Genomic DNA, 22,824 nt, shown 5'->3' with positions numbered 1-22,824 from the left:
ATTATAATTGTTTTTTTCACATTTAGAATAATAGTAAAGTCATCAAAACTATGGAATAACATAAATGGAACTATCGGAATTATGTTGTGACTGAACAAAATCCAAAATAAATCAAAACAGTTATATTTTAGCATCTTCAAAGTAGTCACCCTTTGCCTAGAATTTGCAGACATGTACTCTTGACATTTTCTCAACCAACTTCTTGAGGTATCACTCTGGGATGCTTTTTAAACAGTATTGAAGGAGTTTCCATCTATGTTGGGCACTTATTGGCTGCTTTTCTGTATTATTTGGTCCAAGTCATCAATTTCAAAAACGTTTTTATTTTTTATTAAATTTTAGTTTTATAATGAAATAAATTAATATGGTGGCACAATTATATTTTTGTCTACAAAACTAATTTCAAACATTTAAGCATACGCCTTCAGATCAAAAGATTTTTAAGATCATGAGAAACATTTCAGTCAAGTGTTTCAAAACTTTTGACCGGTAGTGTATGTGTATGTGTGTATGTATTTATGCGTGTGTCTGTGTGTATGTGTATAACTATTTTTTATTTTTTATTATTATCTATGTCTTGCTGCTGTTTTTGTATTGTTTTTGTATTGTTGTGCACTGGAAGCTCCTGTCACCAAGACAAATTCCTTGCATGTGTAAGCATACTTGGCAATAAAGCTGATTCTGATTCTGATTCTGATTCTGATTAAGGAGACAGTGGTACAAAAAAAGCCATATTACAAAGTTTCACTAGCACCAGAATATCACAATTAAGCATATTTCCCCTCAAAATCTCATTACTGTAATGTGTCCAGACAATTTTTGTAATTCCCATTATTCTCAATGGTGATTTTAATTACCGTAAACATTAAAAAAATTACTTTAATACAATAACTTTTATTTATTTAAATTAGCATAAATTAAAGGCAGTGCAACTAATAGTACCATGATTATACTGTATATTAAGTAATATATAATTTTTATAAAACATGAATGATATGTGATCAATTTTTTTGCATTACGGTAATGAGAATTTATGGAATAGGGGGGATGTTGCTTAATTATAAAATATAATTTCTTATTTATTTATTTATTTAGAGGTGGAAAACGACATTTCGAGAAATTTCAAAAGCAGTGGTTTTAGCTATAAACATACAATGAACAAACTACAAACAGATTTTTCATGGAATAAGTGATATCTGATAGGATCCAGGATAATACATGAACATAGTATTTTAGCATTTCAAAGTATTGTTTTCTTGAGTGAAAAGCAACAAAAAAGTGGATTTAACTACATCACTGAGTAGGATTGTGCTTCTCAACTGTGGGGCAAAAAGCATCTTTCTCCATTAACAGTCATTCAAAAGTAGCCATGTATCTGATGAAGTTATTTGTTTCGCAAGCAATGCATGCACTGATTTTGCCCGGTCTGCTGCCTCTGACATCAGGACAGTCACTAGTGAAACGTTTGGGACTGTGTGCGTTGTTGTGGTGCCAACAGCGAACAGCCAACCAGTGTTTATGACATCACTTCATTTAGAACTAATTAAATGGGCCATAAAATAGTGTCAAAGTAAATGAGCAAACTGAACTGTTTGTAGAAATGTCTTTAAATCGCAACAACCGCTCCACTGATGATGCCATTGCATCTACAATACACACTGCTCTCTCCCACCTGGAAAAAAAGAACACTTATGTGAGAATGCTGTTTGTAGACTACAGCTCAGCATTCAACACCATAGTGCCCTCCAAGCTAGATGAGAAACTCCTGGCTCTGGGCTTAAACAGCTCGTTGTGCAGCTGGATCCTGGACTTCCTGTCAAGCAGACGCCAGGTGGTTAGAATAGGCAGCAACATCTCCTCATCACTGACCCTCAACACTGGAGCCCCACAGGGCTGTGTTCTCAGCCCACTACTGTATTCCTTGTACACACATGACTGTGTGGCAACACATAGCTCCAATGCCATCATTAAGTTTGCTGATGACACGACGGTGGTAGGTCTGATCACTGACAATGATGAAACAGCCTACAGAGAGGAGGTGCACACTCTGACACACTGGTGTCAGGAGTACAACCTCACCCTCAACATCAGTAAGACAAAGGAGCTTGTGGTGGACTTCAGAAGAAAAGACAGAGAACACAGTCCCATCACCATCAATGGAGCACCAGTGGAGAGAGTCAGCAGCTTCAAGTTCCTGGGTGTCCACATCACTGAGGAACTCACATGGTCCATCCACACTGAAGTCGTTGTGAAGAAGGCTCATCAGCGCCTCTTCTTCCTGAGACAGCTGAGGAAGTTTGGAATGAACCGCCACATCCTCACACGGTTCTACACCTGCACTGTGGAGAGCATCCTGATTGGCTGCATCTCCACCTGGTACGGCAATAGCACCGCCCACAACCGCAAAGCATTGCAAAGGGTGGTGCGAACTGCCAGACACATCATCGGAGGTGAGCTTCCCTCCCTCCAGGAAATATATACAAGGCGGTGTGTGAAAAAAGCTTGGAGGATCATCAGAGACTCCAGCCACCCGAGCCATGGGCTGTTCTCACTGCTACCATCAGGCAGGCGGTATCGCAGCATCAGGACCCGCACCAGCCAACTCCATGACAGCTTCTTCCCCCATGCAATCAGACTTCTGAACTCTTGATCTCCCACGATCAAAATACATCAGCACTGCACTTTATTACTCTTACTCTTATATCTCACACCGGACTGTCATAAATTATATTATTATTATTATATTATGTTCTCTCTTAACAACTGACTATCAACCGACAGCCTGAATGTCAATACAGTACAATACTGTACATTCTATATATACTATATATACTTTTTTATATATTTTTATTTTTTATTTTTATTGAATAATGTGTATCTATATAGTGCATATTGTATACTGTACAGTGTATGTTATTATTTGTATATTGTGTTGTAATTATGTGTATATTAGACTTTAAATTGTGCTGTGTTAGTTTGATGTTATTGTAAATTGGTATATGTCTCATCACTGTCACGACTGCTATGTTGATCGGAACTGCACCCAAGAATTTCACACACCATTGCACTTGTGTATATGGCTGTGTGACAATAAAGTGATTTGATTTGATTTGATTTGATTTGATTTTAAATCTGAATACCTTTAGTGATTAAATACTAGACATAAATTTTTATTTATTTAAACGTGTTTAAATGTTTTTCATTCATGTTAAGAAATAAGTATTGAAGCCCTTAAAGAATTCAAAACATCTCACCATGATCTCATAACATAAGTGCATGATTACAGCTAATACTTCATTGCTTTGCTGCTCTACAGAACTCAAAATCAACTCCTTTATCATGCTTTACATAAGTCTTATTTTAATTGAGTTAGTTCTTTAAGATGATTTCAGTGGAATGAGATCATTGATTCAATGCAAGAGCAAATGTTATTTTTATGTGTTTATTTTTTATTGATGATTGATTTCAATTCAATTCAATTCAGCTTTATTGGCATGGCAGTTTTCTAACAGTATTGCCAAAGCATTACAAAGTTGTTTCTATATAGATTTTAAATAAATAAATATAAAAATATAATAAAAAAGATAATACAATAAGTAAAAGTGAAAAAAGGAAGAGTGAAATATGTAAATACTAATAAATATTCATTAAATTGTTTAATTGACAAGTAATTTGCGAATTTGGTAGTTCTACTTAGGGCCGAATAGCACTGAAGTTTGTTGTGGAGTTCAAATTCAGTTTTTAATGTTTAATTTTGATGTAATTTGGAATTGGAGTAGATATCAAATTTGCTTTCATTAACAAGTTTCAGAGCGAGAATATTCAGAGGTTTGATACAGCAGGGGTTTCTTTGGCGAGGAGGGCTTTATATTTGATAGATTCTGGATCATACTGTTTGAGGTGATGCCAGAATTGTTCGACTCTTTTCTGAATTTCAATGCTTAAGGGGTGTAGACCTAAATCAGCCCTACAGGCATTATTTGAGGTGCTTCTATGTACACCAAAAAAGTTTTTTGCAAATTCCAGTTGCATTTTTTCTATAAGTTTTATCCCAATGATGAAAATTTGTCATATTTCACATCCATATAGTAGTATTGGTTTTATTATAGAATTATATAATTTTGTCCATGGTGTAATTGGTAATTTTATTTGGCTGAATGGCAATTTGATGGCATAAAATGCCCTCCGAGCCTTTTCACCCAGTGTATTTACAGTCAGGTTAAATCCTCCAGATGTACTTATTTCAACGCCCAGATAACTGTAGGTAGAACTGTGTTGTAGGACCTCTACTCTGTAAGTGAACTGGAATCGGTTTCCCTGAGATCTTGCCTTCTTCTGGAACAGCATAACTCTGGTTTTATCCAGGTTGACTGAGAGTGCCCAGTCGTGACAATACTGTTCTAGCAGGGTGAGGCTGTGCTGAAGCCCCTCTGCTGTAGGTGACAGCAGCAGAAGATCATCTGTTTACAGCAGACACTTCACTTCAGTGTCATGTAGAGTGAGGCCAGGGATGCTGGACCACTCCAGAGCTTCTACAGATCATTTATATAGATGTTGAATAGAGTTGGACTCAGACAGCATCCCTGTCTCACTCCACAGCCCTGCTGGAAGAATGCATTTCTCTGATTTCCAATTTTTACTGCACATTTACTCTTTGCATACATGGTTTGTATAATATCAGATGTTTTCCCACCAATGCCGATTTGTAGGAGTTTTTAAAGTAAACCATCATGCCAAATTGAGTCAAATGTTTTTTTTTAAATCTACAAAGCATGCAAATATTTTCTTTTGTTTGCCCTTGATGTTTTTGTCTAGTAGGATATGGAGAGAGTAGGTGTGATCTGATGTGCATTGTTTTGGGTAAAAAGCCAATTTTGTGATTTATTTAGGATGTTGTGTTTTGTAAGGAATGTGACTATACGAGTATTTATTATACTGCAGAATAACTTCCCTAGGGCACTGCCCACAGAAATACCGCAATAATTATTGGGGTCAAATGTATCAACTTTTTGTATATAGGAGTGATCAGTCCTTCAGACCAGATCTCAGGGAAGATGCCAGATGTATTTAAGCATTCCATTACTAATGCTGTCTTGTCCAATGCTTTCTTTAATTTAACATCTTTAATATGTTCTTTTATTTCTGAAAGCGTTATATATGTATCCAAAGGGTTTTGATAGTTTTTTTATTGTTTTTATTAAAAAAATAATAATAATCTGGGGGGGGGGGTTGTGCTGTGGGGCGTGTGGAACTTGTTGAGGTCTGTTGGTTACATTTTTTGATGTAGCTCTTTAAAGTAAGTTTTTCCAATTTTGGCATTTTGGAGTGGTGTTTCAGATTTGGGTCTTTCAAAAATTCAAAATGTGTTTTGATCAATTGATTGATCAATTTCATTAATTTTAACTTTACAATAGTTCTCTCTTTTGTTGCATATGAGTCTTTTGTACTTTTTCAGGGAGTTTGAGTAAGTGATCATTGTCATCTAATTGGTCTTAGTTCTTTTTTGAAGACATTTACATTCATTATCGAACCAGACAGCATTTTTTATTTGTTGTTTATTTGTTTTAGGTTTGTTTGGTTGTCTAGTGTTATGAAATGGCCAGTGTTTCAAATATGCAATTAATTTTGTCTGTTGCTGAAATTATTCCATTTACCTCTGGGGGGAATTAGTAGACATGAAATCATCTAACATATGTAATATTATAGAGCTGTTCATGTTATCTTTGAGTTTTTCAGTGTTTGATTGGTTCCATTTGTGTTTGATTTTCAAAGAAAATAATTGTTCTGATTCTTGAGAAGGAGTCTTGGTCCATTCGTTTGATTGTTTTAAGAAGAGCACTGTTTGACAGTGATCAGAAATTGGGAGTCGAGGTCTCACTGTAAACGCATTGATGAAGTTTGGATTAATGTCTGTAATTGAATAATCAACCACACTAGCTACTAATATGGAGCAGTACATAAATCTAACGAGCGAATCTCCTCTGATTGTACCATTTATGATGTAAAGCCCCAAACCTTTACTCAGCTTTAACATCTGCTTTCCATTTGTGTTGACTAAACCGTCATAGCTGTTTCTTTGACTGATAATAGATGTTGATTGAAATATGGTGTCATCCTATATGTGAATATCATCTACTATATTTATATAATCAACTTCTCTCCCAGTTCTTGCGTTTAGGTCACCACATATCAGGCCATTTCCTCTGGAATGAAAGTGTAAGATATCAGTCTGCAGCTGCAGATAGCATTCTTCTTGTTTGATTTCATGTAGTTTTTATTTGTTTCTTAATTTCCCCAACAGAGGTCACTATCTCATCAGCATGAGTGTGTTGCTATGGATACAGTGCATCATTATGGTCTGTTCTTACTTTAACCAAGTTAAAATTATTTCGTGAGACAAAAAAGACAAAAACTTTCACTTAAATTCACACTTGCATTGCGATCATTGATTTACTCTTCCACATGATTAACACCTTCAATACACAATTTTTTGTCACAATAATCGTAAGCACTATATAATATCTTTATGTAAATAACTTTAGAACAAACATTATTATGTTACATGAGGGCAAGGGCTATGCAGTATGTCAGTAACTATACGGTTTTGAGTCAAAAGACCAATTACATAAATGTGTGTTTTCTTTAGCTATGATTTTGAATGTTGGTTTCAAACCATTAGTTCAAAACCTTCTTAAACTAGAATACATTTTGGTGAATTTTTGTGACTCAACAGAATCAAATATCCCAGCACTATATATGTAGTAATGTTTGCAATGTTTTGACTTATTTACTAAATTATTATAAAATAATCGGAATCAAAACACAGAATTTTTCTTTATTAATTTTTATTAGTATACTGTATTTCTGCCAACTTGCTGTCTAATGTTCCCAGCATGCAGTGTGGAATGATTCAGTTATGTGGTTGCATTTTTTGTTTGTTTCTTTTACTATTCAGTGGATTATTTTGCTGTTGTTCTTCTTTATTGTCACTTTTAGTTATTTGTCAAAAATTATTTTGTTGATTGTTGAATTTTGTATGCTGAGTGTCTTTGCGTGCCTGGTTGATTACTCATACCAATAGCATCGCAAACACCCTCGACCTTTATAAAAGATTATTATTTCGGTAAGACACAACATTCTCACATATTGTGAAGTTTGCAAGTTCTGATCAGACTACAGAAGCAATCACAAATTTTAAACAGAATGAATCCACTAATTTTATTGTATTTATAATCAATGAGATTACAGGAATATTCCAGTTCAGTACTAATTAAGCTAAATTAACAGCATTTTTGGCATAATATTAATTACAACACAAATTTATTTTGGTTTGTCCCTCCTTTTTTTTAAAAAAAAAAAAGCAAAAATCTGTGTTCCAGTGAGGCACTTACAATGGAAGTCAATGGGGTCAATCCATAAACGTTAAAATACTCACTGTTTCAAAAGTATAGTCACAAGACAATATGTGTGTAAACATGATTTTAGTGTGATGAAATCACTTACTAACATTATCTGTGTAAAGTTATAGCCAATTTTACAACTTTGTTGCCATGATGATGTTATGCCAAAACCTTAAAAAGTTAAAACATAATAAAAATTATGATTTAAACAACTTTACAGCTCAAATAGTACACAAGTTTTAACAGAAGAATTAATGTAAGAGCTTTTATAAAATTATAAGATGCACATTTCTGCTTTTAAACCCTCCAAAAATTGGCCCCATTGACTTCCATTGTAAGCTGATGATAAGTGGTTAGTTTTGGTGTTAAGGTTGGGCTGGGTTATGGGGAGATATAAAATATCTATAAAATAGTAAAAATGTAACTAAACAATCCATTTACAACATAAAGGATTCTTAGATAATTTTACGCTTCTAAAGCTGTAAAAACTTTAAAAACATCTGTTTTAGATGCTGTCAATAAGTCCATATTGTGTGTTTCAGTGTCTATCCAAATGTATAAAAATGTATAAATGTTACATATGAATACTTATGAACTACAATGAGATCAGGCTGCCTGCATTAATTTCACTGTAACATATTGATTAGAGTATTTTATTTAAATGAGATTCTGTTGAATCTTGTAAAATCCTGATAATTTTACAGTTGCTATATAACTCATATTGTAATGTTGGTTCTCCTGCTCAACACTGTAAGACTGCATGTCATTGTGAGTGGCTCGTAGCTTAACAGAGTTATTATTCCTTAATCTGTTCAGTCATTCAGGGGAAGAGAGCAGCGGTGCTCTCAGGACATGCTATGATGTCATTACCGGACTTAAGACAGACTTAAAACGTTAGGAGCAGAGATCGACCAATCAGAGGGCAGAGTCAGGTGTGACCAATATATTAGTGTTGATCCCTTTAAAGTGCTCAACCACCAGAGGAAGCCATGCGACTTCCTTTGCCACATTACATCCGTTCTGAAATGTCTCTTTCTTTATCATATCCTGTATGACTGCACCTCTTTCTCACATTTACTCATCGTAAAATTAAATACAGTCAGATTTGTTCTTGTCTTCAGTGTGTAAGGACTTAAATTACCTCAATTTTTATTAAGCGTTAATAGCCGCTGCTACTTACTCCACAAGTGTTTTTGCTACAACAAACAAGCGTTTGCATAAAACAGGAAGTGTTTGAAAAGATTTGAGTGAATAATCAATGTTTTAAGCATTTATCCAAACCTGTCAGAAGAATAAATCACAAATGAGATCTCTTCAATTCAGCAATGAGATTAAACGAAGAGCAAATGGAGATCTTTAATGAAGTCTTCTGCTTCTCAGATGTTTCTCCTGAGAAAAGACTGCAATAATCTTAAATGTCTTGTCTAGAGCTTCAGAAATGATCTCAACAATGTTGCTCGATATGAACTCAAATATTTCTCAAATTCTTCCCAGACTAAATGATCTGAGCTATGGAGTTAACATTAATTTCATTGCTTTGTGTCTACATTTATTTCTACTGAGGGATTTTATGAGAAACATCTAAAACAAAGTTTATACTTAAATGAGAAACTTAGAAGACCTTTTCTCTGGGAAGTCCAACAACATGTATCCACAAGTACACTTTTAGACAATCGTACCGTCCTACAAAACTTCATATCCCATTAAAATATAACATTTTTGGGAGAAATACATACCATTAAACAGGTGAAGATGGTGATGAATATTGTGAGGCAGATGACCAGCACGTAGAATCCATCTTTGCCCCAGACGTTGTGCTTCTCATGGTGGTCTTTAAGAATACTCTTCTGCACAGAGACAGATGGAGCAGAAGATCATTTTAAAGACTGTTGAAGTTCAACAATGTCAAGTCTCGTCAAGTGAGCCCTGTTCTGCATTAACACACAAAATCAGCTTCCGCTGTGGTTCAGTGTAAGTAAGACAAGGATCAACAAGTGCGATCTTAAGGAAGACATTGACATTGAGCATGACAGAGCTGACTCCACCCCTAAAACTGCCCACACACATACATACACTGTGAGGTTGTGAATTTAAATGTTGCAGTTTCACTCTATTTTTACAACAGTAGTTTTACTATTAATAAAATGGAAAACTGAATACTGTGACTCCACAGTGAACAGGGCCAGGAAATTACCGTAATGTAGAATCACAATGATTATTTGTGTCTGCATTACAGTAGCCTTGGTATCATTATATTTTTAAGGGAATATAAAGAGTTCAGTAATATAATAGTTAACAATAATTAATTTATAAATGACTAATAATTAGTTTACAAATGCATTATAAAGTGTTGGACATAATCAGATTACAAAGTAATTAGTTACTGTAATATAATGACTTTTATTGTGTGTGGGGGGTTGGTAGTGTAGCATTACATTTAAAATTTGTGTAATCAGATTACAGTAACTGACTTTTAATTAAGATAATTACTTTTAAGTAGCCTACATAGGTTGCACATTTCTAAAATTATATTATTTATGTAGAATACATTCAAAACATGAATTATGTTCATATGTACATCTGTTTGTGTTTCTGTAACAGCTGAAGAGTCTCTAACGAGATGGAAAATAGTGAGCCATTTTCCTCACATGTTATAAATCATTAATAACACTTAAACAACATTAGTAACCTATGAAAATGTACCTTAATGTAAAGCAGGCACCTGTAAAGCATTTATTAATGAGTTGCTGACATCAGTAATTAGTAATTATGTTCATATATATGTACACTGGTGGCCAAAGGTTTGTAATAATGTACAGATTTTGCTCTTATGGAAAGAACTTGGTACTTTCATTCACCAAAGTGGCATTCAACTGATCACAATGTATAGTCAGGACATTAATAACATGAAAAATTACTATTACAATTGTAAAAAAAAAAATTCAGAACTTCTTAAACTACTTCAAAGTGTTCTCATCAAAAACTCTCCACGTGCAGCAATAACAGCTTTGCAGATCCTTGGTATTCTAGCTGTCAGTTTGTCCAGATACTCAGGTGACATTTCACCCCACACTTCCTGTAGCAGTGTCAGACACTTCTCACACACCTTACAGTCTAGCTGATCCCAAAAACGTTCAGTGGGGTTAAGATCCATAACACTCTTTTCCAATTATCTGTTGTCTAATGTCTGTGTTTCTTTGCCCACTCTAACCTTTTCTTTTTGTTTTTCTGTTTCAAAAGTGGCTTTTTCTTTGCAATTCTTCCCATAAGGCCTGCACCCCTGAGTCTTCTCTTTACTGTTGTACATGAAACTGGTGTCGAGCGGGTAGAATTCAATGAAGCTGTCAGCGGAGGATATGTGAGGCGTCTATTTCTCAAACTAGAGACTCTGATGTACTTATCCTCTTGTTTAGTTGTACATCTGGCCTTCCACATCTCTTTCTGTCCTTGTTAGAGCCAGTTGTCCTTTGTCTTTGAAGACTGTAGTGTACACCTTTGTATGAAATCTTCAGTTTTTTGTCAACTTCAAGCATTGTGTAGCCATCATTCCTCAAAACAATGATTGACTGATGAGTTTCTAGAGAAAGCTGTTTCTTTTTTTGCAATTTTTGACCTAATATTGACCTTAAGACATGCCAGTCTATTGCATACTGTGGCAACTCAAAAACAAACACAAAGACAAAGTTAAGCTTCATTTAACTAACCAAATAGCTTTCAACTGTGTTTGATATAATTGCAAGAGATTTTCTGGTACCAAATTAGCAATTTAGCATGATTGCTCAAGGATAAGGTGTTGGAGTGATGGCTGCTGGAAATGGGGCCTGTCTAGATTTGATAAAAAATGACTTTTCTCAAATAGTGATGGTGTTGTTTTTTACATCAGTAATATCCTGACTATACTTTGTGATCAGTTGAATGCCACTTTGGTGAATTAAAGTACCAATTTCCTTCCGAAACAGCAAAATCTGTACATTATTCCAAACTTTTGGAAGCCAGTGTATGTTTGTGTTTCTGTGACTGCTGAAGAGTCTCTAACGAGATGACAAATAGTGAGCCATTTTACCTCACATGTTATAAATCATTAATAACATTTATTCAACATTAGTAACGTATGAAAATGTACCTTAATATAAAGCAGGCACCTGTAAAGTATTTAATAACAAGTTGCCAACATTAGTAACATATGAACATAAAGTTCAGTATGGTTTAGTGGTCATTAAGGTTTATTATATGATATATGCTGTGAATGAGCATGAAGAGCTGCTGAGGATTTTAGGTAACTAGGACTAGGTAAAACCATTCTTTTGACATTAGTGTGTCAAGGAAATTGACAACACAAGTGAGTCCAGACATTACAGTAATGAATATAAATGCATATATGCTGCACATACAGGCACACATAAGTTGACTTTCACTAAAATTTAGTTTTGATTAATATGTAATCAGTGTGAATAAGTGTATTTATTAAGCATTTATAACAAGTACATTAAAATGCTTACTGTTTGTAATGTATTGCAGAAAAGTTGCCCTATTTATGCATGTTGCTATAACTGCATATCAATGACTTATAATGTGTTTTGTAAATTTCCATTAGTCATTACTGAACCCCTTGATAAACCCTTATAAACGGTGACATTCATATGAAGTGTTACCATAACCTCTTTATATTTACACATGAACTGTTGTAGTATGATGTGTTTCCTGTAGTACTATGTGGTTCCTGATTAGCACTGCAGCATGAATAAATTATCATTCATTAATTTTCTAAGCCTTAGCAGGGTCATGGGTCACAGTACTGAAGTCTATCCCAGGTGTCTCTGGGCCGAAAGGCAGGGGAACACCCTGGAGAGGTGACCAGTCCATTACAGGGCAACACACACAGACATAAACATTCACACTCACAGGCAACTTAGAGTCTCCAATTTACCTGGACTGTGGGGGAAACCAGAGGACCCAGAAGAATCCCACAAAAGCACGGAGAGAAAATGCACAATCCTCCCAGAAAGGCCCCACTGTTTGAGCCAGGACTCAAACCCAGGACCTTCTTGCTGTGAGGCAACAGTGCTAACCACTGAGCCACGGTACCACCCAGAATATATTATGCTATTGGATTTTTACATTAAAACAAACACACATTCCAGTTACACAGTTTTACAAGCCAACACACTACAAGGACTTCTGAAAGCACTGTCTATGAAGCCTGTTCATATATTGCATAATAAAGTTATTTTTAATCCACTATAATATATTCATTATGCCTATTATAATACACTTTACAATAATTGTATGTTCTTGTGAATATTTGTAACAACAGTTATAATACATTTTCATAACGGTCGTCACTTTATTTTAACAACTGGTGGGGGTTGTGATGTCATGTAATGGCAAGAGCTCACCTTATGAATATGAATTAGGTTATGGTACAAATAATTTAACATGATCTACATAAAGATAAGTTCTAATTACAGAGTGATTTATACTGTAATATTTTATGTTAAATCAAACTGACTATTCTGAGTTACATCAAAGAAAGTCCTTTTTAAAGTTCAGATCAGGTCAAAATAGCTCCTTAAGATAACAACTGCTCATATTTTCAAATCTAAAATCTAAAAAAAAATAAATAAAAAAATACAAGTGACTCAATATTTTTGTCTTTTTTCTATAAGGGCTTAAAAAGTATGTTTTAAATAGTACAAATATAGTTACAATTAATCAAGTTTCTAACCCTTTATATGTCATGTGGGACTTCCATGAACATTTCTGAGTGATTATGCAAACGAATCGTTGAATGAGAGTTTTGAATTGAATCACTGAAACTGACATTTTCAACTGATTCACAGAAATTAATCAAACTTACGAACTCTGGTAACACAGTTTTTGCCATTAAAGTTTAAATCAGAAATGCTATTAAAACATTTTGGTCTTAACGCTCTCATACTTACAAGTCATGAGACACACAGGGATGGTGCAAAATCATTGTGGATCTATAGTGAATATTGGTATATCATCAAGCCCTAAATGCAACATGTCTAAAGTGCACATTAAAGCATCAAACGATGGAAGAAATATGAGTATATTACAATTATTATGTTGCCAAAATTTTAAGTATTTAGTTCATGAGGTCTCAAAAAATCTAAGCAAGAATGACTATCGTTACATATGTCAGTGTTTATAGGCCTACTTCATTTTGACAATGTTCAGACTGACAATCCAAATGATCTTTTTTTTTGGGGGGGGGGGGGGTTATCCGTTTGGAATTCGTTCTTCATGACTGACTGTCCGCACTGTGTATCACAACTGATGAGATCTGATTTATGTGTCCTGTGGCTATCTTCATTTTCTGGCATATCTGCATTGGTTGCTATAGTAGTCAGTAGTCAGTATGAAAAAAAAAAACAACATGGAGGGAATAGAGATTTTAGCATATAACTTGACAATGTGTAGCTGCAGCGATGGACTACACCTTATGAGGCAGTGGAAGAGCTGGCATGTGCCGCTTTATTTCATGCTGCGGTCCACAACGGTATCATAGTTCAAAGCGGTGTGTGGTCCAGACAGAATAGCAGTGAATGGTAGACTTGTTTGGTAGACACCTTTGATGAAACGATGTGGATGTTGAACTTCAGAATGCACGTGGGAAGATTCCATTAACAATATTCTCAGCTAGACCAACTCTACGCAACCACACAGCTTATTTCCGCTACCACTGCCAGCATGATTCTTGCAACAGTGTGTGATGGATAACCTGTCTTTACGTAGCGTGAAAAAGTGACATGCAAAAAGCCACTTGAGATCTTATTAGAGCGGTCAGACTGAAACGGATTTCCATAAATTTGATTTGAATAGGATTTCAAACCACATATGAATGTAGCTTGACACGATTTGTAAAAATCGTATTTCATGTGATTTTTATGCTGTTCAGCTAATTACTGTATGATCGGATTCCAATTGGACATGCACAAAAATCGGATTTGGACTGACAGTCAGAACATACAGTAATCTTTGTTCCTAATGTACATACTAGTCTGTTCCCACATCAGTTGACTGTAACTTCAACATAAGGTTGTTGAAACAGCTTACAAATGACTTCCACTTTTCACTGGTCCACCATTACACACACACACACACACACACACACACACACAAACCTCTGTGGATGCCTCAGTGGTGGCTAGAGGTCTAGAGCTGTGGTGTAGGGTGTTGAGCAATCGGATAATTTCCTCATGGGCAACGGGTTCTGATGCCCCCACAGAAGATGCATACAACTCAATGTCATCCTTTTCCTCCTAAAAACATTAAATAGTAAAAAATATTGGTGTATTAAGAATTAAGAGTTTTTGAGCTTTTGTCATCAGGACTTTTCATTCTTGTAAATTAGCAATTTTATAATAAATATACAATGAAACACTAAAGTATTTATCATAATGGGGGGAAAGTTAAGGTTCTTGGCTTTACTCTTAAACACTTGGGTTTTAAAATGTAAAAATAAATCTTGGGTTGGTAATTTAGAAACTGTTATATGGTCAAAATGACATTCAAAATTCACCTTTATTTCAGAATCACAAGGATAAACAAAACAAACAAATTACAACAATTTCATAAAAGTAGCTCAGAACAAAATCAGCACCACACTGATGTGAAAATAATGGAGAAAAGGCCATGATATGCGGCAAAAATAAATATCGAATGAATTAATAAATACTGGGTAGCAGGGTACCTCAAGGTTCGGGTCTTGGCCCTCTTTTCTTTTCAATAGATACACAACACCACTGGGACCTGTCATCCAGGAACATGGATTTTCCAACAACTGCTATGCTGCAGACACACATCACTTCTTGGTTTTCGATTCATGAGTAAAATAAGGTCTGCATTAGGGTTGTCACAATACCACGATTCCAAATTCTATACCACAAAAAAATATTATTTTTAATAAAAATAAAATTACTTTAGAAACACTGGTTTCATTATATCTTTATTATTTTAGTGTCCACTTGGTACCGAAGTACCTGTACTTTTGACGTCTCTATAGTCTGTAGATAACATTACTTGAATAGACTTTCACGTTTTGTTCTACTTCATCAGCGATTCTCAACAGGGGCATTCAAAGGATTCCAGGGGGCGCTAAGAGCAAATTAGTAGAGAGGGGGGCATTAGGTTACAAATGGGGGGCATTTATCAGTCATAATAATCAAATCTACCGTCAAGTTCCTCTTTGCATTAAAACATTTATCTAGACTTGGAGTGTATTAGTTGATTCTCAATTATACGGGTTGGTATGCATTTGTACTGCGGTTCATCTGATTTTGAAGTCTAGCGACGCATCTGAAGTATCTGGTTTAGCAGCGTCAAATACACAGGTGAAGGCACAACCTCGGCTAATGCACCTGCATGGCTCTGTAGATGAATACGGCTCAATGGACAGAGCAGCGTGAGCGCAAAGCTCTTAAAGCTCAAGCTCTTAAACTCACAGCTTTGCAAAAATCAGTAAGAAGCATGGCACGAGAAGTGGAAACCATTTGAATTTGGCACAGAATTCTACATCGCCACACTTGAATTTACTATAGTAACACTAACTGTACTTTAGGCAGAAACAGATTTATAATAAATATTATCATATCACTAATTCAGCTCTATTAATTTTGTCATATGCTACATTAGGGGAGTGAGGGAATATAAATAATTTTTGTTACAACTTATAAATATTTATATTTTGTATTTATTATTTGTACATGTGTTTAGAGTAGGTCTACTGTTTATAATTAGTTTGGCTTGAAAGAGCCAACCTACTGATCTACAATTTAAACTTAATATTATTAGTGGTGCTTGCGAAGAAAAGCATCACTATTATAATCTCACATACTTATTATTATTCTTCCGTACACTTTTTTGGCACTAACTTTGACGGATCATATCTCCGGATCAGTATTTCGTAGAGACATGTGGGTAGACACATTTCATACAGCCTAGCAAGCAGTTTTAGAGCATTACATGAGATTGGGGGTAAGATGTACCCCTGGGGGATAAAACTGGCCCAAAAATGCCCCATAGGCATTCTATGACAAGGGTCTCGACCATGAAAACAATAGTTTTTTTCCTACTATGACAAGGCACTGAAATTTGTGGGATCATACCTCCCAATCAGAATGTCATAGAGACGTGGGGGTGGGCTTATTTCACTCGGGCTACCAATCAGTCTTTAAATATCATCTTGTAAATGGCATAGCCATGCCCTAGAAACCATTTATGGCACCCTAGCAACCGCCCCCATAGACTTCCATTCAAAATGGCTCTAAAGGATATCTTTAGAAGAGAATGTCATTGACACTTGTGTATTGGATCTTTTGAGCCAGGTTAGTAAGCAGCCAATTATAATCACTCTGGTCACTGGATATCTTTGGATCAGAATGTACTACAGACATGAGAGTTGGCTTGTTTCACTTGGGTGAGCAATCAGTCTTCATATGTCCACTTAGAAATTACTTAGCCATGCCCTAGCAACCATTTAGAGCAGCAGAGCAACCAAACCCCATTGACTTCCATTCAAACCTCTCCTGAAACATTGGATTATAGTTAAAAAGTACTTGAATATTGATCTTTTTTGCATCAAAAGCGATCATGTCGCTTTAAAAGACATTAATTTAACCTCTGGAGTCGTATCGATGACGTTTATGCTGACTGTCCATGATTTTTGGAGCATCAAATGAGAAATCTCCATTCACTTGCATTTTAAGGACCTACTTAGCAGAGATATATTTCTTTTTTCTTCATATGTGTTCTGATGAAGAAAGAAAGTCATACACACCTAGGATATCATGAGGGTGAGTAAATGATGAGAGAATTTTCATTTTTGGGTGAACTATCCCTTTAAATGAGCTTAAAATAAATATTACACATATGGACATACATATATATTAAGAAAAAATTATATATATATATATATATATATATATATATATATATATATATATATATATATATATATATATTAGTAAATAAATGATATACAAACAAAAGTGATAGTGTAAATGTAATGTCCTTCACAGAAAACACTTCAGATGTGTTGTTAAATGAACACTAATGCACCTCTCTAACCTGCTTAATTGTGACAGGCAAATTGCTACGACCTTTGAATACTGAACATCCCATACAGTACCGGCCTCCCTATACGCATATTACGCAGTCTGCGTAGGGCACCAACTTCCTAGAGGGGCACCAGAAACTCCACTGGTTGCCCTTACTCGCACATAATACAGTATTCAAGACCTGATAGCAGTCACGGAACACAGACTTGTGCTCGTACTTTTGCCTCACATTCACACCGCGCCTCACAACTTACGCATCGCACCTCGCAATCCACCAACACCCCCCCCACAAATATATAACTGGGTGACTCTCAGCCAGCATGCTGACACATAAGCGCTGTGATTGATTTTTTGGACTACTCATAAGTGTGGGGAAGTCTCCAGCGGTCTGCATCGGGTGCACTGGTGTAATTGACTTTCAGTGTGAGTTCATACTACTCCACCATAAAACACATTTACATGCACAACATCTCATTTCATATGTACAGACAGTTGACAAATGTTCAATTCCAAACTCAAAGTCAAACTAATAGAATCTAAGACTTCTTATTTTAATGGTGTTTGTTACTACTTCTACTCATTTACTCACTTTTCCAAAACCACTAACCCTAAGTTTGTGCTACAGACATGAATGATAGGGATGGGATGATATGATTATCTCATGATTTGGTTCAATAGAAGTGTAACAGCGTTCGTATTTTATGGGCAAATGGAGGAGTCAGGAGGCCATGGAAACAGTCAATGTGAGTATTTTATTACTCTTCAGCGCTGTTCACAAAACTCAAACAAAAAGGCACTCAGTGGCCAAATAAACACACACAAACGAGTCAAGCAGTCTTGTTGCACATACAGGAACAGTTTCTCTCAGGTCCCTCTCTTTCTGCTGACTGATGAGCTTTGTCAGCCTTTTCAGGTCTCCCTCCGCCATCACTATAACAAGAGACAGGTGTTAATGATAATGACAGCCCAGGTGATGAGCCTTACCACTCTTCCACAGACAGACACATGACCACACCCCCATCCCCACATACACCCACCGCCCGACTCAGGCCAGGGCAGCATCCGGCCCGCCAAATCCCCCCCCCCCCCCCTTTTCTGGAGAGAAAGTCAGCCACAGCCATCTGTGTCCCTGGTCTGTGGATCACCTCCAATTTAAACGGCTGAAGTGCCAGGTACCAACAAGTGATCCGTGCATTGGTATCTTTCATGCAGTGGAGCCATTGGAGTGTGGCATGATCTAAGCAGAGAGTGAAGGCCCGCCCCAGCAGGTAGTAGCAGAGGGTGAGGACAGCCCACTTGATCACAAGATACATGAACAGTAATGGCAGTTTCTCCCCTCCCACCTCCTGCAAGAGCACCACCCCCAGCCCCCTGTCGGATGCATCCATCTGCAAAATAAATGGAGAGAGAAGTTAGGAGCATGTAAAAGCGGCCCCCCACAAAGCGCAGACTTTACTTTTAGTAAAGCCTGTTGGCACGACTCCGTCCACTGGACCGGATCGGAGACCCCCTTTCTAGTAAGATCAGTCAACGGGCTGGTGACGTCAGAGTAACTAGGCACTTTGGTAGTAGCCAGCCAGCTCCAGAAACTGTCTTACCTCCTTTTTGGTCTTGGGCCTCGGGCAGGCCGCGATCGCGGCGGTTTTGTTAACCTGGGGTCGCACCTGCCCGTGACCCAAGTGGAACCCCAGATACCGAACTTCCACCCGCCCAATTGCGCACTTTGTCGGGTTGGCCATGAGCCCTGCCCATCGCAGTGACCTCAGGACAGCTCTCAGATGTAGCATGCGCTGCCGCCAGTCATTACTATAAATAATAATATCATCTAAATACGTGGCGGCATATGCTGTATGCGGTCTGAGAATTTTGTCCATGAGAGGCTGAAATGTGGCCAGGGCCCCAAACAAACCAAACAGAAGAGTCACAAGTTGGTGTAAGCCGAACGGTGTGGAAAAAGAAATGTTTTCTCAGGAGATTGGAGTTAATGGGATCTGCCAATAACCCTTTGTTAAATTCAGTGTCGAATAAAATTGAGCCACACCCAACCGATCGAGCAACTCGTCAATCTGAGGCATTGGGTACACGTCAAATTTGGACACCGCGTTCACTTTGCAATAGTCTACACAGAACCGGACCATCACTCTTAGGAACCAGAACCACCAGCCTGGCCCAATCGCTGTGCTACTCTTCTATTAAGCCCATCTCAAGCATTGCCTATAATTCTTCCTGAACAACCTTTTTCTTGTGTTCAGGAAGGCGATAGGGGTGGCTACGAACCACCACCCCCGTGTGGTCTTGATATGATGTTCTATGAGGTTCATGTGACCGGGGGGAGGCGAGAACACATCCGCGAATTCCGCTTGCAACTTGGCCACGTCTGTGAGCTGCGATGGTGAGAGATGGTCTCCACATGGGAACGGGGTGAATAAATTTGGTTTGAAAGTCACCTCTGGCCTGAGCTCCGCCCTCTATGTAATTACTATCATCAAGGCCACAGGGACTGCCTCCCTCCATGATTTTAGGAAGTTGAGGTGGTAAATTTGATGCGCCCCGCCCCTGTCTGTTCACCTAACCTCATAATCAAGATCTCCAACTCGCCGTGTGACCTCAAAGGGCCCTTGCCACTTGGCGAGTATTTTAGAGCTTGAGGTGGGCAGTAATACAAGCACTTTATCTCACGGTGTGAATTCCAGTTGTCGAGTGCCCCTGTCATACAGTCAGCTTTGACATTCCTGAGCTTGGAGCAAATTCTCCTGTGTTAATTGACCCAAAGTGTGGAGTTCTAATTCTAATGGCCCAACGAGGTCCATGGCAATTCTTTAGAAGAGGACCTTGATTAGTGGTAGAGGGCTCAATGGCACTTTTGGGGTGGCTCATGATCTAGATGGCCAGCCATTGGATTATGGTGAGCCGCCTGGAAGAGGGTTTCTCGACGACTCTTTGGTACTAATAATTGGGTTATATTTTCTTTTGTTTGAGTATCCTGCATCACTCGATTTTTAATAATTGAAAAATATGGGTATGTGAGTATGACTTCAGGCTGTAGCTGTTGACCATCGATGACTCTCACTTGGTCAAACGCGTGTTTGAGGGACTCGTCACATGACCGCTCTAGAGGGAAATTGCCCTCAGGGAACCCCCTGAGGACAGGAATTCCCCCTCTTGCGTCATCTTGATGCAGAGCAGATGTAGACAGCCCTGGCTCCACCTCCCCAGCCATAGCATCACACGTCACACACCGAGACAACATTTTACAGGACCCATACACACATATTTCCCTTAATAAATTCCTAAAATCAGGCCGATTCATTCCCAAAATCAATGGATGGGTGAGATGGGAATTAACTGAGGCCTCTACTCTATGCTTTTTCCCCCTAAATAGTATCTCAATGTTAACCACCGCATACCTGTGAATATCCCCATACACACACCGCACACTCACCTGTTTATTCATACCCAATGCCCGCCTTGCACCAAGAGTTGGTGGATAGAGGTTTGGGTACAACTCAAATCCACCAAAGCTTGATATGTATCCCCTTTTAAACTCGCCGGTATCCTGTACATCTCTGCCTGATCTGGGGCGGCCTGTGGAGCTTCAGGGATCCGGATCAGTGTTCCCACCTCCATAACTGGACACCGTTCCTGGCAGTGCCTGGCTTCCCCGCAGCTCACACAGACCGGCCCAGGTTTCCCTACCGTGCCCATAGGGGCAGTCTCAACAACCTGTGGGAGAGAGTGGAGGGAGACAGGGGAAGGGTGAAACACAGACAAGGGGAAGGGTTTGAGCAAGGCTCCTCCCCACTTCCAGGGAGCTAGAACAGGACAGAAATGTGAGAGGGGTTTGAGAGGTAGGAGAAAAAGAGAGAGAAGAGAGAGAAAAAAGAGCCTCTGGTTTGATGCCTCCTGGAAACGCCGCCATGTAGTCTTCTGCCAGCTGGACGTCCTCTTCCAGCAACACCTGGCAGTGGCACTGGACCCACTCGGTCATCCCCCGAGGGAGTTGAGAGATTAACTGGTCCAGTGTCACCAGGTCGACGATATCAACAGCGCCGCGGGTTCCCTCAGCCAGCAGCCATCTTCGACAGGCATCCCGGAGCTGTTACGCGAAAGCAAATGGGCAGCCATGCTTCTCAAATTTCAGGGTCTGGAAGTGCTGGCAGTTCTGCTCACAACTTCATTCAACCTGTTGCATGATCGCCTTCTTCACGTCTCCGTAAGATGCTGGGCCGCTAGCTGCGCTTCCCCGGAGAGCAAAGGTAACAGGCAGGCTGCCCATCGGTCGGGTGGCCATCTCCACACCTCAGCCGTCTTTTAAAAAAAGGCGAGGTAGACCTTAGGATTATCACTTGGCTCCATCTTCATGAGGGTAACAAGGGGTGTGGGCTCCAGGGTCGGGGCCCCCTCTCTGGCGATCAGGCTCTGGAATGCCTGCCTTGCTGAAGGGGGGGTCCGGGCCACCTCTGGCAAGATGCCGCCCCGGACAGCTACCCATGTTTCCCATGCCTAAATCCGCCACTGTGCAGGTTGACCAGGTGCAGAACAAGCAATAGAACTGAACAAAGCCTGTTACTTTGTAAAAATAAAAATCTACATTCTATTAATTAATTTTATATCATGAAATGGTATATATAATAATGATATGAGCTATCACTGTTTGAAATAATGTGTACAATTTACAAGTAAAAACACTGAGCTTACATTCATTTGTTTAAGAAACGCTAAAAAGTTTACTGTCACTTTAAGAGTTCAATGAGCGAACATCAACAAAAATCTCTCGGTTTGATTAGCGCATCCATGTTGCATGAGATTAAAATGTATATTCTGACTATAGAGAACAGAAAGGATTTGAAGACACATTATTCAATGAAAGTGGAGCACGCCTCATCTTAGATGGACACACATTACATGGAGGAAATTATCTGTTTTAATCGCAAGCACTTTTCATCAAAACAAGCCGATTTTCCAGGTATTCCAGTACTTACATTTCTAAAAACTAAATTCAAGCACTTTAAGCACTTTATGGACCTTGTGTGAACCCTGTAAACGGTATAGAAAAAAGCACAGAAGTGGTAAAATCAAGCAATAGAGAGATTATGATGTTTGACGGGTCATTTAATTTATGATCACATGGACAGAAAACAATGTTGCAAATTTAAAAATATCGAGATATGCCACGATATGGTCCATCATTTTTTTGGTTCGCGATAGTGTTGGGTTCGAGTCCACCTTAGTCCAGTCCGAGTCAAGTCCGAGTCTTTAAACAGTCGAGTCCGAGTCCGAGTCAAGTCCAAGTCCAATAGGAGCTGAGTTGGACACAAGACCAAGTCCATAACAGGCTGAGT

At 38.1% G+C, this 22,824-nt stretch overlaps 1 protein-coding gene across 3 annotated transcripts in view; it reads right to left on the bottom strand.

Annotated features, from left to right (window-relative positions):
• LOC127437014 (receptor-type tyrosine-protein phosphatase R-like) overlaps positions 1-9,422 on the bottom strand; it is a 36,082-nt gene extending 26,660 nt beyond the window's left edge. Inside the window, exons 1-2 of one of the 3 annotated variants that reach the window (XM_051691612.1) lie at positions 9,137-9,421; positions 8,682-8,800 (exon numbers count right to left, since the gene is read on the bottom strand). Coding sequence is in view for 1 of the 3 variants with exons in the window: in XM_051691611.1 (XP_051547571.1) it covers positions 9,137-9,139 (3 nt within the window). In the remaining 2 variants the exon portion in view is untranslated. Of the gene's footprint in view, positions 1-8,681; positions 8,801-9,136 lie in introns of all 3 variants that reach the window. The other 2 variants (XM_051691614.1, XM_051691611.1) reach the window with 2 other exon arrangements.
• Between the last annotated feature and the right edge of the window lie 13,402 nt (positions 9,423-22,824).

Source organism: Myxocyprinus asiaticus, chromosome 47 (genome assembly GCF_019703515.2).
Source record: "Myxocyprinus asiaticus isolate MX2 ecotype Aquarium Trade chromosome 47, UBuf_Myxa_2, whole genome shotgun sequence".
NCBI classification, from domain to species: domain Eukaryota; kingdom Metazoa; phylum Chordata; class Actinopteri; order Cypriniformes; family Catostomidae; genus Myxocyprinus; species Myxocyprinus asiaticus.
The sequence above is the reverse complement of the archived record's forward strand: the minus strand, read 5'-3'. Positions and strand labels throughout refer to the sequence as shown.